Raw genomic sequence first — 20,211 nt, forward strand, 5'->3', positions numbered from 1 at the left:
TTACATTTGTCTTTGCCTCATGATTACTTAACGAAAGTCATCAGAACTGATCTTTATTCCCATGAGTAAAGTCACTTCTTGCCATGAAATTCCATTATCGTGAGGTTGTTATAGCAAAGATATTTCCTTATCTTGGAGTGTGATTCCCTGGAAAAAAGCCTTGTTGAGATTTCTCCCTCTGTGTCCCTTACACTCATTCAGCCAGCAGGACTTACTGAGTACCTTCTCTGCTCCAGGCCCCATGCCAGACACTGGAGAAGCAGGTGAATGACATGGTCTCCACCCTAAAGGACCTCAAGAGATGAGTGTTTCTAACAAATTTTGTGCACTAAAAATGCTCTATCAGGAGTGCTTCCTTGAGGTCATGCAGCAGCAGCTTTCTAAAATAAAGAAGTTTATTTTATGGTATTTGCATCATGAGCAGAGAGACAAGAATGGGCTTAAAGCCACGAGGAGCAGCCGCAGAACCCAGAAATTGGAATATACAGTCTGACAAGGATTTGTATGTGCCTCTCCTTCTGAGAGGTCGCCTAGGTCATCTCGTCCAACCCACATTGCTGCCCTGGCAGTGTTTCCCCAAGTCCACAAGCCTTTGTTCACGAGCCTCCTGTGATAGGCGTCCTCTTCCATCTTTGAACACTTTCAGGGAAGCAAAGGATATTCGTATTAGTTGGTCTCCTTCGCTGCTGTGTGCCAGACACTGTTAGCCTTTTTGCGGATATTGTCGCATTTGATCCTGAAAACAAAACAGAAGCCTTAGCCTTCGCAGTGATTGATGTTCTCTCCATTTTGCAAATGAAGCTACTGAGGCTCAGAGAGGCTAAGTCACTTGCCTAAGGTCACACAGCTAGTAAGTGGCAGAGCCAGAGTTTGAAACCAGATCCGTTGGATTTCAGAGATGGGTTTTTCTACTATATTCTGCTGCCTCTTAAGTATTCAAACCACTCCTTGTATTGAGCTGAGCTTTCCCTGGACAGCAGGCATTGTGGTATGTGGTTAAGGACAGAAGCTCTAGACTCAGGCCTGACCTTGAAACCTCACAACAAGCACATAAGACATCTCTTTGGGGAAACTGAGGCTCTGGGCAGTGAGTTACTTGCCTAACGCTGTGCAGCCAGCAAGTAGCAAAGCTGGGTATGCACCCTCTTCTCTTCGGCTTCAAAGCTGCGTATTCTTTCTGCAGTACCATTCCGCCTCCCACAGGAGTTTGGCCACATACCTGGGGATTTAAACTAGCTGTGAGGAGATATTTCCTGGTAGGATTGTGAGTCAGTGAAACAGCTTGCTACAGGGGACATCACGGCATCTCCGGAAACTTGTCGATGTGGCAATGAGAGGACGACTCTCATCTGCTGTGGATTTTAGAATTATTGGTTTTTGATGTTCCTTCACTCATTCCCCAGTATTTTTTCAGCCCTTCATTTACACCAGGTCTGGGCTGGGTACTGAACGAGGCACTGAGAATGTGAAGATGAAAGGCCAGTCCCTGCTGGGAAGGAACTTGCAGTCCAGTGAGGGAGAGAGGAACCCAAGTAACTTAAGTGCTGTGTAAATAAATGAATAAGCCAATTGTCAATCATATGCTAACACCGAGCACGTGGTACGTCTGTCTCTGGTGTTATGTATAAGGTGCTGTGGAAGCACAGAGGGGAGTGACTGTTTTGCATAGCTTGAAGATGGGCTTGCAGAGGAGAGAAAATCAGATCTAGGTGTTGAAGGATGAAGAGGAGTTCACTGAGGAGGAGTTAAGTAGGGAGCCAAGCATATTCCAGGCAGCGGGAACAGCACATGCAAAAGCATGGAGGCACGAGCAGCCTGGTGTGTGCAGGGACTTATGGTTAATTTAGTAGGGACTCTCCATAGGTGGTGCCAGGGGATGTTCCTGAACAGGTTGCCTGGAAGTAGATCAAGCAGGGTCTCAGATGCTGTGAGAAGAAGTTTCGATTTAATCCTCAAGATAGCGGGGATATGGATGAGTTTTAGGTGGTGGTTATCGTGGTTGAATTCACTTTTTAGAACAGTCGCTCTGAGGAAGAGGATGGATTGAGAGAGAAGAGGGAAGGCCAAGAGCCAGGCGGGCTTGGTGGGAGGCTCCCGCAGTGGTTTCTGCTTGGCGGTGGCTGTGAGGAAGGACCGAGGGGATGGATTTCAGCAGTGGAGATGGAGACACCGACATAAATGTGTTTTGATTTTCAGACTCCGAAATTTACCAGCCTGATGACCTTGCCGTCTTTCCACCATGCGAAGAGAATCCTTCTGAAGATTTTCCAGGCCCCACTTCCGTAGCTACATACTTGAGTCCTAAGAGTCAGTTTTCCGCTAAAGTCAGCGTGGTTGAGACCGATCAGCTGGAGCACAGCGATACCTCAAATGATAAAGAAACCTTAAAACGGAAAATCTGTGACTTGGAAACCGAGCTCGAGGTCTACCGGAACTTCATATTGCAGCTTCAAAAGCACTCCCAGTTCAGTGAGGCCATCGTCACAGTTTTGTGCGGGAGAGAAGGGGCCCAGGACGGCTTGAACAAGTCCAAGGGCAGTACCGACGAAGAAGAAGTGACGTTTTCACGTTTGCACCAAGTACGTTACGTGAAACACATGAAACTCCTCCACCCGCTGGCCCCAGAGATGAATGACGGCAGGGCGCTGGAGAGCCTTAGGCTGCAGCTGGTGGACCGGGAATATGAACTGCAGAAGGAGCAGAATTTGAACCTGGAACTTTTTGGTGAAATCCATAACCTGCAGAATAAGTTCAGAGATCTCTCACCCTCAAGGTACGTCCCACCTGTCTTCTCCCACGTTTAAGCCTGCAGTTCCCCAACTTGCCACTAGGTCGGCGCCCCTGAGCTAAAAGGGAATGCTGCCCTGTGATGGGGGTCCGGTGTGTGCTGGGGAAGGCTTGAAGGCACCGTTAAGGCAGCTACGCCTGCGGGGAAGTGACATGTGAGGCCACAGGGAACAGTGGCTGTGCACATACTAGTCTGTGTCTTCTGAAATTGGCCAAGCAGGTTTTGCCCTCCTCAGGCTGGGGACTCGGGGTAAAGGTTTTATACCAGTCACTTGGTGAGTTATAGTAAGTTTGCCGAATGGCAGTGTTTACCCCTGACCCTGCTAATGGCTTTTACTGTGATGGCGGGAGGGGGGGTGGTGAGGTGGAGGGGTTCAGGGGGGAGAGGGCGGTGCTGAAACTGATGTCCTAGGCAGGGTGGGAGGAAAAGAAATACCGGCCACATCTTTACCCTTCAAGGTCATCTTAGAGAAATAAGCCTGTGTTGAAAGAGAAGAATCTTCAGGTCACGAAGATACGTTTTACGGGCATAGATATATACAGTTTTGCTTCACAAGATTCGACAAACATGGGATCATTTGTAAAGCTGACCTTCATTCGTCACTAATTTGAGACAAACACATTGTTCTGAATTGTCAGGAGCCAGAGTGCATGTTTCAAGACTTCCCAGACAGTGTGGTTGAAGGCAGCTGGTATTTAGTGAAAGGCAGTTTGGTCAGACCCCTGGTCAGGTGCTTTTCTTACTTAATCCTCACAGTCACCTGAGAACGAGGTGTTCTTAAACCATGTGTTTGTAGGTGAGGCAGTGGGGCCCCAGAGAGGCTGCCGTGACTGAGAAGGTGGCCTGGGGGGGTTCGCAGGGCCGGCTGGTCCGACCCACGGTACCCCGTGCTGATGCTTGGGCTCTTTCCCGTCCATTAAACCGGCCCCACCTGCAGTGCTGCTGTCGCGTGATCTCTCTGTGCTTACGTGGGGTTGAAGGTGGTCGCCAGTCATCATTGCAGGGAACGGGGAGCACGGCGAACGGAAGGGTCAGGGTCTCTTGGCAAGCCACTCTGTGGCCAGCTTCCTGCGCCCACAGTTGGTAAGGAAGACAGAGCCACGCTTTCCTGAACTTGCGTTTTTCTCAGTGCCGACTAATACTTGTGGGCTCACATAGGGAAAGACGGATGTTGTATGGACAGAGTTGGGCTTTTTTTTTTTTTTTTTAACACCTTTATTGGAGTATGATTGCTTTACAGTGTTGTGTTAGCTGCTGCTGTATAACAAAGTGAATCAGCTATACGTATACATACATCCCCATATCCCCGCCCTCTTGCATCTCCCTCCCACCCTCCTCCCTATCCCACCCCTCTGGGTGGTCACAAAGCACCGAGCTGATCTCCCTGTGCTATGCGGCTGCTTCCCACTAGCTATCTGTTTTACATTTGGTATTGTATATAAGTCCATGCCACTCTCTCACTTCGTCCCAGCTTACCCTTCCCCCTCCCCGTGTCCTCAAGTCCATTCTCTACGTCTGCGTCTTTGTTCCTGTCCTGCCCCTGGGTTCGTCAGAACCATTTTTTTTTTTTTTTTCTTTTCGGATTCCATATATGTGTGTTGGCATACGGTATTTGTTTTTCTCTTTCTGACTTACTCTGTATGACAGACTCTAGGTCCATCCCCCTCACTGCAAATAACAGAGTTGGGCTTTGAAGGCAGAGCTGTGTTTGAGTGAGAAGTCTTCACTGTTTAACCAACCTGCCATCTCCAAGAGTCAGTTTCCTCTCCTGTAAACGGGGTGTTCATACAGTTGTTGCGACATTGAGAGGAACAGATAACTTTTAAAAAAACACTTAATTCAGTGGCTGACAGGTCATAGACCCTCCGTAAATGGTAGTTAGGATTATGATTACCCTCTGACCTTTCACGTGAGAGGAGAGAGTCCTGTTTTTGTTTTCCTGCCTTACAGTTTCTTTTCTTTCCTTCGTGAGAATTTGTGCTGGGTCCCCTGACCCTTGGAGCACTCGTTTCTACAATTTGGAGTAGTATTTTTGAAGAGTGAGTGGAAACTAATTGATCTCCCGAGTACTTGCCAATCTGTACTTTAATTGGGGGCTTCGTAAGGTTAAAAATATTGCAGAACAGCCTTTGTTCCAGCATTTGTTGGCTGTTTTGAAATCGAAGGAGGAGTGACCTTGTACAGTTGCAATCTTTCTAAAAGTATAGATACTTGCATAGCTGCAGGCTTTTCAAAATTGTGCTCTGTCATTTCTCCAGTTAAAGTCATGGAAATTCAATTCTAAAACGGTCCAAGCATTTTCTTTTCCCTCCGTTTATCAGATATGATTCGTTAGTTCAGGCCCAAGCCAGGGAGCTCTCCCTTCAACGACAGCAGATTAAGGACAGCCACGGCATCTGTGTCGTTTATCGTCGGCACATGAACGCCATGATCAAGGCCTTTGAGGAGCTGCTGCAGGCCAGCGACGTGGATTGCCGCGTGGCCGAGGGTTTCCAGGAGCAGCTGAATCAGTGCGCGGAGCTGCTGAAGCAGTTGGAAAAGCTGTTTCTCAAGGGTAAGTGGGGCGGGGGACTGCGGATCTTAAGACCCATCAGGACTTGATCCAGGACTTCTTGGAGGGGCCCAGGAGGAACGGACTCCTTGGCCTCACCTTCCGCCCCTCTGCCCTGGTGAGGTGGTGGCAGAGCCCCACTGGCCGCTGCTTCCTCCTGGTGGCCACTTCCGCGTGGTTGGCAGTCTGCAGTGTTCCAAACCTGGGGTCCAGTGGAGGGGCCTCAAGGGCCAGGCTGGTGAGGCGTGGCCACGTGGTTGCCAGTTCCTCCAAATTTTCAAGAGAAGATGGAAACCGGGGTTTGGCAGGTAAAGACTTGTGGATTTTAAATGTTGGCAGCAACAAACAAAACAAGCAAACAAGAAAACCCAAACTTTCATCGGTTAACAACATATTCAAGGGTCAGAGGTGGTCAGAGATAGGATGAAAGAAAACCTTTGCTACGTGCCAGGTACTTGAATAGATGTTATCGCATTACAATTACATAATAATAATTTGCGTTTTTTTTGAGATCTCAACAAAGATCTCCCTTATACCTTCATCCAGCTTCATCCGTTTTGCCATGTTTGCTCTCTCATTCTCTTTTTCTCTCTAGATAGACACACACATACATATATATACACACACACACACATTACGGACAATCTTTCCCAACCCTCTGAGAGTGGATGCGGTTGCTCCTTCTTCCTTGGGGAATCTCGTCCTCCCTTGGCTCCTAAGAGGACACCATTCAGAGTCAGTACTCCCGCCCACCCCACTGGCTGCCCCTTTGAAGCCCTGCCTTCAGCGCCGGTTCCAGATCTGAGCGGGTTTCCCCCTCCCTGCCGCCACGGCTCCAGCTGGCTGCCGTCACCTCGCCTGGGTGCTTGCGGTCCTCTCCTCTGGCCTCTGTGCTTCCACCCTTGTCCCACAGCGGTCCGTTTTCACTGTAGTCAGAGTGGCCTTTACAAAGTGTAAGTCAGGTCATGACCGCTCTCTGCTCAGAATCAAAGGCTTTCCTTTGTGAGTCATGAGGGTCAAGTTAAATCATGGATGTGAGGCCTTGGCAGAGTGCGTGGCTTGTTGCACGGCCCTGGAGTCCTGAGTGCTTACTCGCATCTGTACTTGTGAGCCTGGGGGCTTCATCCTCAGAACAACTTGATTTATGTGAGGAACTTGGCCTTAACAGAGGGAGGTCAGTTGCTCAAAGTCACAACTGACATGGCAGAACCTGGATTTGGCCTCAGTCTTCGTGCCTTCATACATCCACACAGATGGGTCACGAGGGTCCACGTGTGTTCAGTGTGATGCCAAGATAGAACATGGCCTTCTGGGCCCAGGGAATGTTTTTCCTCCATTTTTAAAAAGGGCCCCGCCGCTTAGGCGCGTCGCAGGCTGATTTTCTAGTACCAGCTCCCGGGACCTCTGACACAGGGGCCCTTGACTTTTTCCAGCTTTACGAAATCCACTTTTTTTCTGGCTAAGGTTTTCCAAATAAGCTAGTTTCCATTTTATTATTGGAGGGATAAGTGGGTCCTCAAGAGAGAGCTGTGTCTTCCTGGCCCGAGGCATTTTCCATCTGTCTCTTTTCTTCCTACAGGCCCTCAACCTGGGAGTGGGAGGCTGAGAGAGACTGCCTCTGGCACCAGATGCCCTCCCTCCCTCATCCACCTGCCTCCCCTTGATTTATTTTTTAGTTATTTACCTTGACAAGCCCAAGGAGATCTCACTTCTTGTTTCCTATGGGTTCTGGAAGCAGAAGCATTTCGGGCTTAGCAGACAGCACAAACACAGAACTTAATTCTCTTCTACAAAAGGCATAAAAGTCTCAGGAACCTCACTGCAGCAGCTCTTTTTCTTAGAGAATAAAATGTAACAGAGGTGGGTCTTTCTGGGATGCCATCTGAAGAGTCTGGCTCCTGAATTATGAAATGAGCTTACCATAAAGTAATTTTATATTTGAGGTAGTTGCGTAGCATGAGTTCTTAAAAAATTTAAATGTAGCCCCTTTTTTTTTTTTTATTAATACAAAGCGGTACATGTTTATTGTGGAATAGCAGATAAGCGAATACTCCCGTAATTACATCATTTATAAAGCAAAACATGAACACCCTGGAGTGTATACTTTCCAGACCTTTTTTATACGTATGTGTATTTTTGGTGGAAGTAGGACGATTTGCAACCTCTCCCTTTGTTCAGTTATAGATAATAAATGTTAATCTACGTTGTAGGTTTTAGTGGCTGCAGAGCATCCTTTTGTATGAATGTACCATAATTAATCATTCCCCATTAGATGGATATTTAGGTCGTTTCCAGTTTGGGGCGATGATAAAGGACAGTGGATTGGAATCTTTGTGCATATCCTTGCTATTTCTTTAATGATATTTAATTGGTAGAACCCAAGAAGTAGGATGGTAGTGTGCTTTCTTAATGCTGGTAAGGATTAGAGCTGGGATTCTTGCCTCGCTCCATAGGCTAGGGAGTTCACTAGGGGTCTGGAGCCCTGCAAGATTTTGTGAGTGTGGGTGTTTTTCTGGGGTGATAGTCTATAAATTTTAGATTCTCAAAGCGGGTTGAGACCCCAGATAGATCAAGGACTGGTGTTGCAGTCCCAGGTTTTCCACCATATCCTTGTCCGTGGTACCTCCTGAGAGCAGTAGCATGAATCAGGAAGGCCGTGTTTTTGTCTTCAGGTATTTTTGAGTGAGTGCCGAGGAAGGAGATGGTGAGGTAGTCCCTGTCCTCAGCGCGCTCACCGTGTGTGTCAGGGTTTAGCCACATGAGTAGAAAACAGTGCTGGGATCCCTTCCCTTGGTGCTCCTTTGCCACAGGGATGAACCCGAAACATCCATTTCTTTTTTTTAAATTAATTTTTATTGGAGCATAGTTGCTTTACAATGCTGTAGTAGTTTCAGGTGTACAGCAAAGTGAATCAGTTATACATATACATATATCCACTCTCTTCTGGACCGAAGCATCCATTTCTTTCAAGGGCTTCCACGGTCTGCCTTTTCTAGCCCTCTAACCTTGGAATGATAATGATTATTATGAAGGAGAACCAGTGAGGGGGGCTGGTCTTACTGTATGCCAGGCATTGTTCTCATCCTACTATTTAATATCCTCATTTAATAATGAGGAACAGAGAGGTTAATTTACTTGCTCAAGGTCACACAGGAAGTGGCCGAGTCTGGATTTGAGCCCAGGCAGCTTGTTTTCACAGCCAGACCTGACCCCCATGAGGTCATGCCCCTCACACTCCTGTCAAATTGGGTGTCCTTGTCAACCATTTCCGTGGGCCTGGCTTTGCATTTCCCCACTTCTGGGACTTTGTTCAAATAAGTCCTTTTCTAAAAGGCTTTTACTCCCTCTCCACTTCTAGAAATTCTGCCCGTCCTCCAGGAAGCTTCCTTCGTTCACTTCAAGTAAAAGCAAACCTATTCATTTTCTTTGTTTCCGGGTTGTTTGTAGCTCGCATATGGCATCACGTCTGGCCTTGTGATGGGGGCCGTGTGCTGGGGTGGAGAGAACAGAATCTTTGGAACCAGACAGGCCTGAGTTCAAATCCCAGCTTTGTGGTTAAGGGTCAGATTTCCTCTGTGAGGTAATAGCACCTGTCTGGCAGAGTTTATTGGTGAGGATTAAATGAGATTATTAAAACATCTGGTGTCCTGCCTGGCCAGTAGTGGGAGCTCAGGAGGTGACAGCAATGATTTCTTGTGGGCATATTTTATTTCTTCAGAGCGTAAGCTCCTGGAAGGTGGGGGGCCTGGTCTTGTCCGGGCCTCCCAGCCTGGGAAGGGACCAGACGAGTAGTGCCCAGTCGGGATTTGATGATGCTGCCGGGAGTTTTATGTGGTATATGGACCTGGCTCTGGGGTGCCCTTGGATGAAATGTGCTCTGCCTCTGTCTGGCCCACATAGTTGAGCTTGGAGGGGGGGGCACTGTGGACTCCGAAGGGAGGCTTCCAGGAGGAAAGGATATTGGAGCTCAGTCTTCCACACTGGGAGGATTCACAGCTGGTGGGAAAGGGCGTCTTAGGAGTGGTGATGGGGCGTGCAAGCTCTGGTTAGCTATGTGAGCCAAGCTGTCCGATAGAGTGGAGGACTTTCTCTCCTGAGTATCTGTGGAATCTGCCCTCCACACAGCACCTTAGCTTCTTCTTACCTTTATAAAGCAGTTCTTTCCTGCCTGAAAGATCTGGATCAGTTGTCACCTCCTCTAAGTTCTCTGGTGGTCCAGGCTGGATCGTGCTTGTCTCCTCTGGGGGTCCTCCCCCAGCATCCGATGCGGCCTCTGTCACAGCGCTGTCGTGTAGTTGTCTTTTGGGTCCACCGTCCCCACTCAGCTGTCAACTCACTGGGGGCAGGCCCCTCATTCATCTCTGTATCCTCAGTGTCGGGCACAGGCACCCGGGAGGAGGACTGTAAATATTTAATATGAATTACCAGTGAGATGGAAAGGAAGAAACATTTGGGTCATGTAGGAGATGCCAGGCTCTGATACTTGAACTTAATTTTGTACGATTGATGGGTTTTGACCTAGGGAGTACCATTTCAAAAGAGGCTTCTTACGTGGCGGCCGAGTACAGAGGGGTCAGTGAGGGGAGGGGACTGAAGGCGGGTCCATCAGTTACAAGCCTGTCCTGCATCGTGATTCTCGTGCTTGTTCAGCTATGTGTCGGGTAACTAGATGTCTCTTTATTTGGAAAGATGAAACCCCCCCACTGCCACATACTCCACAGCTTTTTAGGTGTAGCAATAAGATTTGCCTGAGAGATGGGAGAGTGTTTCCATGACGTGCTTCCTAAGCTTCTGGAATAGCCTGACAGATGGTACCCTGTCACCTGTGTGAAGGCAGATTCCACCAAGAAATTCAATGCATCAGTTGTACCGACGATCTCCCTATGAGTCCCACAGTAACACTTTGTCACTTGGTTTTAAAGAACTCTGTGGTGGAAGCGAAACGAGTGGAGTACAATTGTTGAGTCATTACAAGCTCCCCAAAGCATCTCTGGTTTGAAGAAGGGGAGCCCAGGGTTGCTGGTGGCATCCGGGTCATGGACTCCCTCTGTGGTCGTGGACTTTGTTAGGAATCGAGGAGAGTTTTTTTGCTGGTTTTAAGATGAGTTTACAGTTAGCTGAGCCAGAATGCTTGGAGCCTGTGCTGGGCCAGTTGTAGTTCCTGAGGCACGTGCCTCTGAAGAACGACGGGAAATGTGAAGCAGATGTCGCGCTATTGCTTGCCTGGCTAGTGCATGTAGAGCCCTGAGCTCTTCGGAAGGCTAGGCTGGGGCAGACGGCCCATCCTTAGGGTCTAAGGGCCAAAATCGTATCATTAACTGAACATCAGTAAGCAGCCCTGTGCAGGTGTGAGAGGAAAACGCCAAGTGAATTCTTCTTCTAAGGTACACTCAGCCATGCCCGTTCATGTGGGACTTGGAATGTCAGGGTCTTGGAATGTGACCAGTCAGGGGTATCAGATGTAGATTCCCCCCTTGAGGCGGGATGCAGAGGACAGAGAGGGGGAGCCCTTGAGAGCATCCCCTGGGGTGGAGGCCTGTCAACCTCTCCCTACCTCTTGGGGAGTCCAGATATCACACCAGTTTCGGTCGGGATGGAACCAGAGGATGGAGATATAGATTTGCGGTGGGGCAGCTGTGAGAATGTCTCCATTGCCCTTGCTTCACCGAAGCAGTAAAGTAGGTGAGAGTGGGAAGTGGGGAGAGTGGGAGAGTGGGAACGTTCAACCTCCTGGATTTCACATCTTTACCTTCAAACGGAGATCCGGACACTGTGCCCGTAGGGTTGTTGTGAGGCCTGAAGGAGACGGTGGCTACCGAGGAACCACCCTCAGCGCCCATTCCCGGATCCCGTGCGCCCTGCGTGGGTGCTGGTGCCCAGGGCCCGGCCCGGTGGGTGGAGAGGGAGCCCTGGCAGCCACCCAGCCGGCCTGGGGAGCTAGTGGGTGGGAACCACAAGATACAAAGCAGATGTGCGTGTCTCCCGTGATCTTTTCCTCCGCAGTGTGGTGTTTGAGAACTTTTCCTTTTATGAGTAGTTTTGAAAATGGTACATGTGGGTGCAGTTTAATTATAGTCTCATTTTTCCAGTACTGCTATAGAAGGTTTGTTTTTTTCTTTAGCCACGCGTTCGTTTCTTCAAAGAGCTCCTCCCAGTCTGCAGTTTCCAGCGTTGTGAAGTATTTTTAAACTAAAGTTGTTCATCTCTGAAATCTGGGCTCACGTGTTCCTTTCAAACGGCGCATGATGACACACAGGGGGCGCAGAGCATTGTCCCCGACTGCGTTCTGAGCCACTTATTTTGTTTTCTTTTGTCATTTCTTCTAGTCATTCCCCCTGCTGCAGGCACTAGCTTTTTTAGCTGCACTCACAGCCTCCTTGTCCTAGGAATCCCACTTCTGAGAGCCTTTCCGGAGGAGATAGTTTCAGTGTAGATAGAGCTGCATGCACAAAGATGTTTATTGTATTTATTTTTTAAAAGTGAAAAATTGGAGAGGGCCTAGACATCAGCTAGGGAACTGGCAGAAACTGGTCCATGCCCACCTCCAAGGGAATATTCATGTACTCACTAAACACGCCGTTACTAAGGCAAATTTGGTAAGTGAAATGCTCATAATAAAGGCCAAAGTGAAAAATTAAGTCATAGTACAGTATCACCCATGTCAAAATGCGTGGAAGAAAGAATGGAAGGAAAGCCAAGTAACACGTCTGTGGTGGGTACCTGGCGGGTAGCGATCTTCTTTGTCTTGATTCTGTTACCCGTTTCCTATAACAAGCCTGTATTCTGTTAGTATCAGAGTTTTAGAGAAGGAAGGAGAACCTGCACCCAGCAGCGCCTTTGTGATTGCTTTTTAGATTCAGTGCTGTCACCTTCCTCCTGGAACTAGCGCCAGAGCAGTGATAAAGGAGGAGTCTAGAGTCTGAGTGGTATTCTTGGTAATCCTACTTTAAATATCCGGGACTGTTATGAAGAGTGTTTAAACAAATGGAATGGTGCCTTTGCAAATGGATGAGGAAGAAATTATTAGGGAGCACTTTTTTTTTTTTTTTTTAATGTTTTCCTTCTTGATGTTATCTCTGCTTCCAGGAAATTCAGTTGAAGTGGAAATGAACACCCAGGAAGAACTGAGAGAGAGGTGAGTGTGTGGCATTTTGGTAAGAAGACGTTATGGGTTAGGTTTGTCTGCCAGCGTTTTGAGTGTTCTGCTCCCTCCTGTTCTATTAGTTTCCTGCGTCTTGTAAATAAAGCAAAAACACCTATGAAACTGACAATGGGCATACAAAACCAGAAGTTCATGCCGTGTGTCCTGCAGCCTTCATTCATTTGCGTTAGGTTGCTCTTGGCGTTTCTGTCGGGTGATTTGACCCAGATGACACATTCCTTCTGTTGGCTCCTGGATACTTGCAGGATGAATTCCAGACTCCTGAGCCTGACCCATCTTTCCTTTTCATCATGTACCCCATGCTTCAGTCTTAATCTTACTTTTGATTGTTCTCCAGACCATGCCTGGACACAAGCGGTACACTCTGCCTTCTTCCTCTTATAATTTAAAAATCCTTCTTCAGCGTCAGTTCACATGGAAACGGACCTTGCTCTCCCCGACACCCCCACCTCTCCACTGCATCCCAGCATCAGTGGTCCTTCCTATAGCAGTCGGCACATAATTACACTACAGCACTTACCACGTGGTATTATAATATTTTCTGCATTTATCTTTCCGTGCCCAGGATTCCTTGAAAGAGGTAAGGAGACAGCATTAATTAGGTATGGTATGTGCCAGCTGCTGCCCTAGGCGTTCACATCTGTTATTTCTGACCCTACGAGGTGAGCATTATTGTTCCCAGTTTAGGATGAGGAGCCTGAGGGTCAGAGTTGCATACTTGCCATTAAGAGGCAGAACTGGGATTTGAACTTGAATCCGTTATACTCCCAACACCTGGGCTCTTATTGTTATTCCACATTGCCTTTTGAGGGCAAAGACTTCTTTAATATCTGCAGACCTGCTCTAGCCCCAGCTATCTGGCATGTGGTTGGAATTTTTAAAAAATGTTCATGGAATAAATGGATTGCAAACACTCTTAGCTTGCCCCTGTGGCCACCTGGAAACGTCAAGGTCTCGCCCTCCTCTGTTGACTTGTTCAAGGTTCTGACTGTCGTTAGTGCTATTGATGTTTCCCTCATCTTTGGAGCTGCGACCCTTTGGACTCCTGGGGGCAAAGTAAAGAAATAAAGACCAGTCTGGGGTGCAGAGTTTGAGATTTTACTGGCACCATGAAGGCCACCAGCATCATTAGAGTGAGCAGGCAGGGAGGTATCACAGCTCACTGGAGGACATTTTAATCGGGGCTTCTGTAAGTTTAGAAGAAACTCTCCTCTCCCACTGCAGTATTCTCAAGACCCCTCCCAGTTCAACCCTCCACTTCCGTCCTGATAATAACGGTGGGTCATGTCCCACTGGCAGGCTGCGGAGAGGGCAGTAAGGGCCTCCCCGAGTGGAGATAGTCTTCGCTGAGATCTGAAGCGTGAGGCTCCGGGGCGTAGCTTGTTGGAAGAGTGTCCCCCCTCGAGGTGACGGAGACACGGCCCCTTTGTGCTGCATGGCTGGTGCGTGGAAGGTGAGGCTAGAGAGGCAGGCAGGGCTGCCTTGGGCTGGTCCTCAGATACTGCATTAAGAACCCAAATCCTGTTCTACAGGAAGAGGGGAGTCTTTGAAGGATAGTAAGCTGGGACTAGACATGATCAGATTGGCCATTTTGAAGGCCGACCGTGGTTGCTTGGAGAATGGCAGGGAGCCTCTTTTGGCCTTCCTTAGCCACGTGCCACCCTTCCCTTTCTGGCAGGTTTGTTTCTGTTCCTTCTGTTCTGCTGTTTTCAGCTGTAGGCTTAGTGCTCATGCTAATTAAATGGGTGCCCTCGGCCCCTTCTGCACTTTGCAAGGCAGCAGCAAGCCATTCCATCCATCACGCTGTCTGAGCACAGTTGCATCTGCTGTTTACCTGTTAATGAATGCGTTGCAGCTTTGGAGTCCTTTGCTCTTGTCTGAGCTCATGAATAATGAGACGAGAAGTAATAGGAAAAAGTGGGAGAAAAAAGAGCTTAAATTAAGGAGCTTATCTGTAATGGGGATTCACGTGGGCTCTTCACAGAGTTCAGGGTGGTCTTCCTCCCGGCTTAGGTGGCCCTTGGGAAATACAGGTCAGTAACCAGATGATTGCCTCAATGGTGATACCGGAATCTGCTTGCGGACTGTGAGGGTTTTGAGGTTTTTAAACCCGTTAAGTCCACCTCGTGGGTTTGGGTTGGCCGCCCCCCCCCCCCCATTCTCCTGGGGCCTTGGAGCCAGACAGACGTGGATTCAGATGTGGGCTATGCCACGTACAAGCTGTGAGACTGTGGGCAAGGGTCTGATGTGCCTCCGTCCCCGCAGCTCTAAATGAGGATGGTCCTCCCTACCTCAGAGGGATTCTGTGAGGACCAAGGAGGACAGTCTGTGTAAAATGCCTGGTATAGAGCGGCCAGTTGATAAGCAGCTGCCACTGACTCATGCCCTCTCTCAGGGTCCCTCCACTACCAGCCAGACGGTGGCTCCCCCTCCTTCACTGGCTCCAAATCAAGCCCACTGAGCCCTTTTTTTGTTTGTTTTTAGAATATCCTTGCTAAAAAATGTTCTAGGGGAACAAAAAGCCTCCAGAACACCATTGCAAATATGGGTAAATCACAAAGAGCCAGTCATCTTAAGTGTTCCTAAGTCATGGTCCTGGTTTGGGATCTTAGTGTGGAAAACGATTTCTCTTTCAATCCCAACGGTCAAGGATTGAGGAAGACAACTTAAGCTACCAACACATTCTCCCTGAGTCTCCTGCGCCCTCAGCCTCCCGCGCGCTGTCCGACTGTCACGTGCTGTCCAACTGTGAGATGTCCGAGAAGTCCTCCTTCTCACGAGACCAGAAGCAAGACAGCGAGACCGAGAAGACGTCGGTCCTGGCAAACAACGTTTCTCAAGGTAAGCCAAGCTTCACTGAGCGTCGTAAACCTAGCCAAAGTTTCCTGCTTTGAACGATAATCTGCTATCTTGCCTTCGTACTAAAGCAGAGTGTAGTGACATTTGCATAGTTACCAGATCAGAGGAGATCCTGCGAGGGCCCAGGCCCGTTGTTCAGAGTATCATTTATCACCGGGGAAAGCTATGGTTGTTGAAAGTGTTGGAGATTGGGGAAAAGTCATTTTTATTTTTTAAGGATGACGTGTTATATGACTTGCCATTCCTTATCTGGCAGGCTGGAAAGCACTGGGGTTATGGATCAGGTCTAGGTCTGGTCCATTTCTTGCTGTCTCTTTCGAGCTCTTCCTTAGGTGGTGTCACTTTGAGGACCGTTGCTTTGAACTGTACAGGGGCCCGAGAGTACCTAACCCCCTGTTTGGAGATTTTGAATTCAATAAATCTGCTGTGTTTCTCTTTAGTGTGACCCTCGGCCCTTTCCGTCAGCCCCTTGTCCTGCCTCTGGGCACGGAGCCGTGGGCTCAGTTGGCAGAATCAGCCTCCCGTGACCCCACCTGCCTCTGAGCTCCCCTTTACCCCTTCTGTGTTTGCAGTCTTGATTGCATCCTGTTGGGCGTTAGGTAGGGCTTATTGTTCATAAGTTCAAGGATTAGTATAGACCAGAACAGACAGACCTTTTCCAGTAAAGGGCTGGATACCTTAGGCTTTGCAGAGCATATGGTCTCCGTCGCAGTTACTCAGTCGTGCTGTCGCAGCATAATGCAGCTGTAGATAATACGTAAATGCATGAGTGTGGGTATGTGCCAATAAAACTTTATTTACCAAAACAGGTGGTAGGTGGATTTGACACAGGGGCCATAGCTTTCTGAGCCCTGGTATAGACTCTGGACCTCAGCTGACATCCTCTGGTCTCTCCTTTTTCCAGTGGGTTGTTTGCAAGGCACCCAGAATGGACCCAGGGAACAAATCAGACACCTCCCTGCTAAAAACTCTTTGTTGACACCGGATCACGTAGAACCAGGGTTTCAAAATTTTTAAATCTTTTTTTTTAGCAGCAGAAATCCCTCCTCCCTTTTTTTTTTTCAGATGAAACTGAATATATATAAAAGATATAGAAAAGATATAAAAGATACACAGTTTTTCCAAAGGAGTGGAGCCTTTATCCCCAGTGGCGCCTCTGAGGCTCCTTTAGGATACGCAGAGGCCAGAGGAGCACAGTTTGAAATCATACCTAGAGCATGAAGTGTACACGTTTGATGTAACTCAGGTATCAGCTGGGGTCCTCCGGTAACCAGTCACCTAGATGTGCTTTCTTTGGATTTCTGGCCGTATCCCTCTGCAGTTTCTGTGAGTTTCTGTGTACTTGGTTTCTCTCTGTTATTTCTGGCTCTCCTCTCTGCCTTCTCCTGCTTTGGGTTAGACCATGAATGGTTTCCCTGTCCCTTGTGCTGCCTCGTGCTGCCTCCTGCTGCCCGAGACCACTCCCACAGGGCCTTTGTGGGAGGAGCAGACTGAGGTGTCAGGGACTAGAGGGGGCGGGGTTTACAGTACAGCAAGCTTGATCATTGACGGGTTATTTGTGATCCCTGTTCTTTAAGACCCTCCTGCTATCGTGGTACCAGGCACTTCCTCTTTCTCCCCCAGCCTGCCCTTCTTTTTTTCACTCTAGACCCCGTCCGCCACCCCAGCCTTGGTTTATTTCCAGTGTAGAACCATTTAAGCATCTCTTTTACTTCTTATTCCTCTGAGGACCTATGACCTTGGGCTTCTCAAGTGGATTATCAGGCACTTTCCTGAATGGGGACAGTGCTCTCTGGGGCTGTCCTAATTAACCCACTGCTAGCTTTTTGGGGTTTGTTTCTCTTCAGACGTTTGGTCTCTGCATCTGTTTTTCCTTTTGTCACGCTTATAATCTGAGCAGAAAGATAATTTAGTACTTGTCCTTTTTTCCCTTAGCATTATATCATAAGTTTTCCGACGTGTTACATAACACTATTTTCAGTGGCTTTGGAATAGTCCGTTGAATGGCTGAACTGCAGTTTTCCTTATGTTCCCCTGTTGCTGAACATTTAAGTCATTTTCTAAAATTTCACAATTTGTGAACAGTGCTGCAGGGAGTATCTTTGAACATAAAGCTTTCCCCTTATTCTGGGGCATTTTCTTAACCTAGATTCTATAAATTGGAACTACTAGGCAAAAGATATTTATACTATCGTTATTGGTGGCTGCTTCTTGCAGGATTTATGGGTTTAAAGAGTCGCCGTTTGTCAGAAGGGTATTATTGTAAGAGGGACAGATATTTTTCTCCCGTGTTAAGATGAGTATAGCATTTCCTTCTGCCCAGTTAGGGCTGCATAATTAACAAGCGGTGTCCAATTCGACCGGGAATGTTTCCTTAAGGCCAAGGGATGATTCCAGCTTCCAACCAGGCTCAGTAGAAGATATGTTGTACCGATCGCTGCTGAGCGTTTTTGCCCCAGAAGCTGGCAGTATGTGACGTGGATAAACCAGCAAGGAAGGCTGCAGTCAGAACAGATAAGTTCCTGACTCACTGAGACCTGACTGGCCCCTGGAAGATTTGCAGGGCAGCAAGGGAGGAACGGGAGGTGCATTGCCGTGCTGCTTCAGTTTATTGCAGGCGGGGTCCACAGACAGTCCGCCAAATGACTTGCTGCACTCCTGGCATTAATAGGAGATAGCTGAAGATCTGGGAATTAAGTCATCTCATAAACATTCAAATTCATGGCAAAATTACTATTTAATTAGGAAAAGATCTGTAACATTGTGATACTTTTAAATGAAAGTCATTTTGGAGGAATTAAAACTGGGTCATAACATTAGTATAATGTCTTAAAACAAACATTACCAAGACAAAACTGAGTATACCCTAATTGATGAATTAAAGACGTTAGTTTTTGCCTTTGGATACTTAATGTGATTGTGCTGTGAACACTGATACTAGAAACCTACCTCTGGACTGGAGCTGCACTTCTTTCTTTGTTAAAGTGAGATGTGGCAGAGGCTGAGAAAATAAAAGCATGCTCATCTTAGAAAATTCAGAAAATTTAAATGTCTATATTATTGTTAAATATTATGTTAAGATGTAGTATTGAAGTTTTGAGAAGCCTAAGATCTACCACCTAAAGGCAACCTCTGTTAATATTTAGGTGTATTTCCTTCTTTTGCATATATGTGTCTTTCCTGTCTGCGGATTTTTAAACAGAGTTGTGATTATGCCGAATAACCCATTTTGTATCTGTATGTTTTCATGATATTATATGGTCTTCAAAATATAATTTTAATAGCTGTGTAACACTGCATCATAAGGGATGTAATGCAGTTAATTTAATCATTTGCGTTATGTTCAGTTCTGACTGTTATAAATAGTGCTAAGATGAACATTTCCAAACATTCTGACAAATGATTGTCAGCAGCTCTGGTGATCTCTTTAAATAGAGTCCTAGAAGTAGAATTATTTGGTAAAAAAACATTGGAAAGAACCTTTCTAAGGCTAATGATAAAAAGAGCCCCCAGAGTCATACACGTTTCTACTCGTGCTCACAGGATGTACTCCTGGAGAGCACCCCTCTTACCATTCTCACTAGTGTTGGGATTATTGTTTTGCTTTGTTTTTAAGTCTTGAATCAGGAAGTGATAAATGGTTAACATATTCCGCTCAAAGGATTAGTCTCAGAAATATCTGAGTTCGTTATGAAGGTGGCTTAATCAACTCTCAGGCAATTCAGGCGAACTTGAAAGTGATCTTTTAGTTTCACCGAAAGGAAGATTTTAAATTAATATTTGATATTTAGAAGAATAAAAGGCTGTATTAGAGTTAGCATTAAAATTGTATGGTGTGTAATTTTTCCATGTGATATGAAGTATCTTCTTTGTAGAGGGCTGCAGGGAATCATCACAGACTGGCTGTGGGCTGTGGGCAGTAGCTCAGCCTCCCCAGGCCTAAGGAAGACTCTCTTAACACATCCAGTACTATTTAGAATTTCAAGATCACTGTGTAGTCTATAAATTATTCAGTTCGTTGGGGGCTTCAGACTTTAAATTAAAAATGTCCTCCTTCCTGTAGACTTACTAATGGAACATATACAAGAAATTCGAAGCTTGAGGAGACGTTTAGAAGAATCTATTAAAACAAATGAGAAGCTACGGAGACAGCTGGAGCGACAAGGCTCTGAAATTGACCAAGGTAAGGTGGACCTTCCCAAAGGGCGGTGAGGGCTTCCTTTGTGGCGCATTGGCCTGGATAAGCGCGCTGTGTATTGGGAAGAGCTTTGGACTTGTGGCCAGAGAGATTTCAGTTCAAATCCTGACTTTGCTGTTTACTGCACCTTGCTGACTCTCAGTTACAGTAATTTATCTGTTAAGTGAGGATAATAATTCCCATTTTATTCTGGTGGCGATGAGAATTAAGTGCGCTAACTTAAGCGGAGTGTCCCATAGCCCCTGGCGCAGAACAGGTACTTGATAAATGTTCGTTTCCTGGTCAGTGGAGGAGTCTGCCAGCTTCTGGCATCGTGAATTGTGGTTGGCTCCTCATTTGACTCTAGAAGCTGAAGCAAAATAGATAGGTATGTTAAAATAAAACGAAGCAGTATTTTGTCTTTTTCTTAATAATGCATTTTGGCAATCTGGTGACTCCCACGTGCCAATCGCGAGGTCACCAGTGTTCTTGCATAACCACAGTTAGCTCAGAATGGAATATTCTTCCATGAAAAGCTTAAAAATACATATTTTTTCCCATAGGCAAGACATTCATGTGGTTCAAAAATTAATATCACCATTCTATACCCATTGGTCCTGTTCTCCCTTCTCTCCTCCCACTTTTGTTAGTTTTCTTCTCTATCCTTACAGTCT

General features: G+C 47.1%; 1 protein-coding gene across 6 annotated transcripts in view; it reads left to right on the top strand.

The window, feature by feature from the left end:
• The window catches only part of CDK5RAP2 (CDK5 regulatory subunit associated protein 2), a 182,187-nt gene that overhangs the window by 137,290 nt on the left and 24,686 nt on the right, over positions 1-20,211 (top strand). For all 6 annotated transcript variants that reach the window (XM_068552134.1, XM_068552136.1, XM_068552135.1 and 3 more), the window contains 5 exons: positions 2,197-2,773; positions 5,110-5,342; positions 12,426-12,474; positions 15,152-15,342; positions 19,424-19,543. In XM_068552134.1, coding sequence (XP_068408235.1) covers positions 2,197-2,773; positions 5,110-5,342; positions 12,426-12,474; positions 15,152-15,342; positions 19,424-19,543 — 1,170 coding nt within the window. The remainder of the gene's footprint in view (positions 1-2,196; positions 2,774-5,109; positions 5,343-12,425; positions 12,475-15,151; positions 15,343-19,423; positions 19,544-20,211) is intronic.

The sequence above is a fragment of the Eschrichtius robustus genome, chromosome 10 (genome assembly GCF_028021215.1).
Source record: "Eschrichtius robustus isolate mEscRob2 chromosome 10, mEscRob2.pri, whole genome shotgun sequence".
NCBI classification, from domain to species: Eukaryota; Metazoa; Chordata; class Mammalia; order Artiodactyla; family Eschrichtiidae; genus Eschrichtius; species Eschrichtius robustus.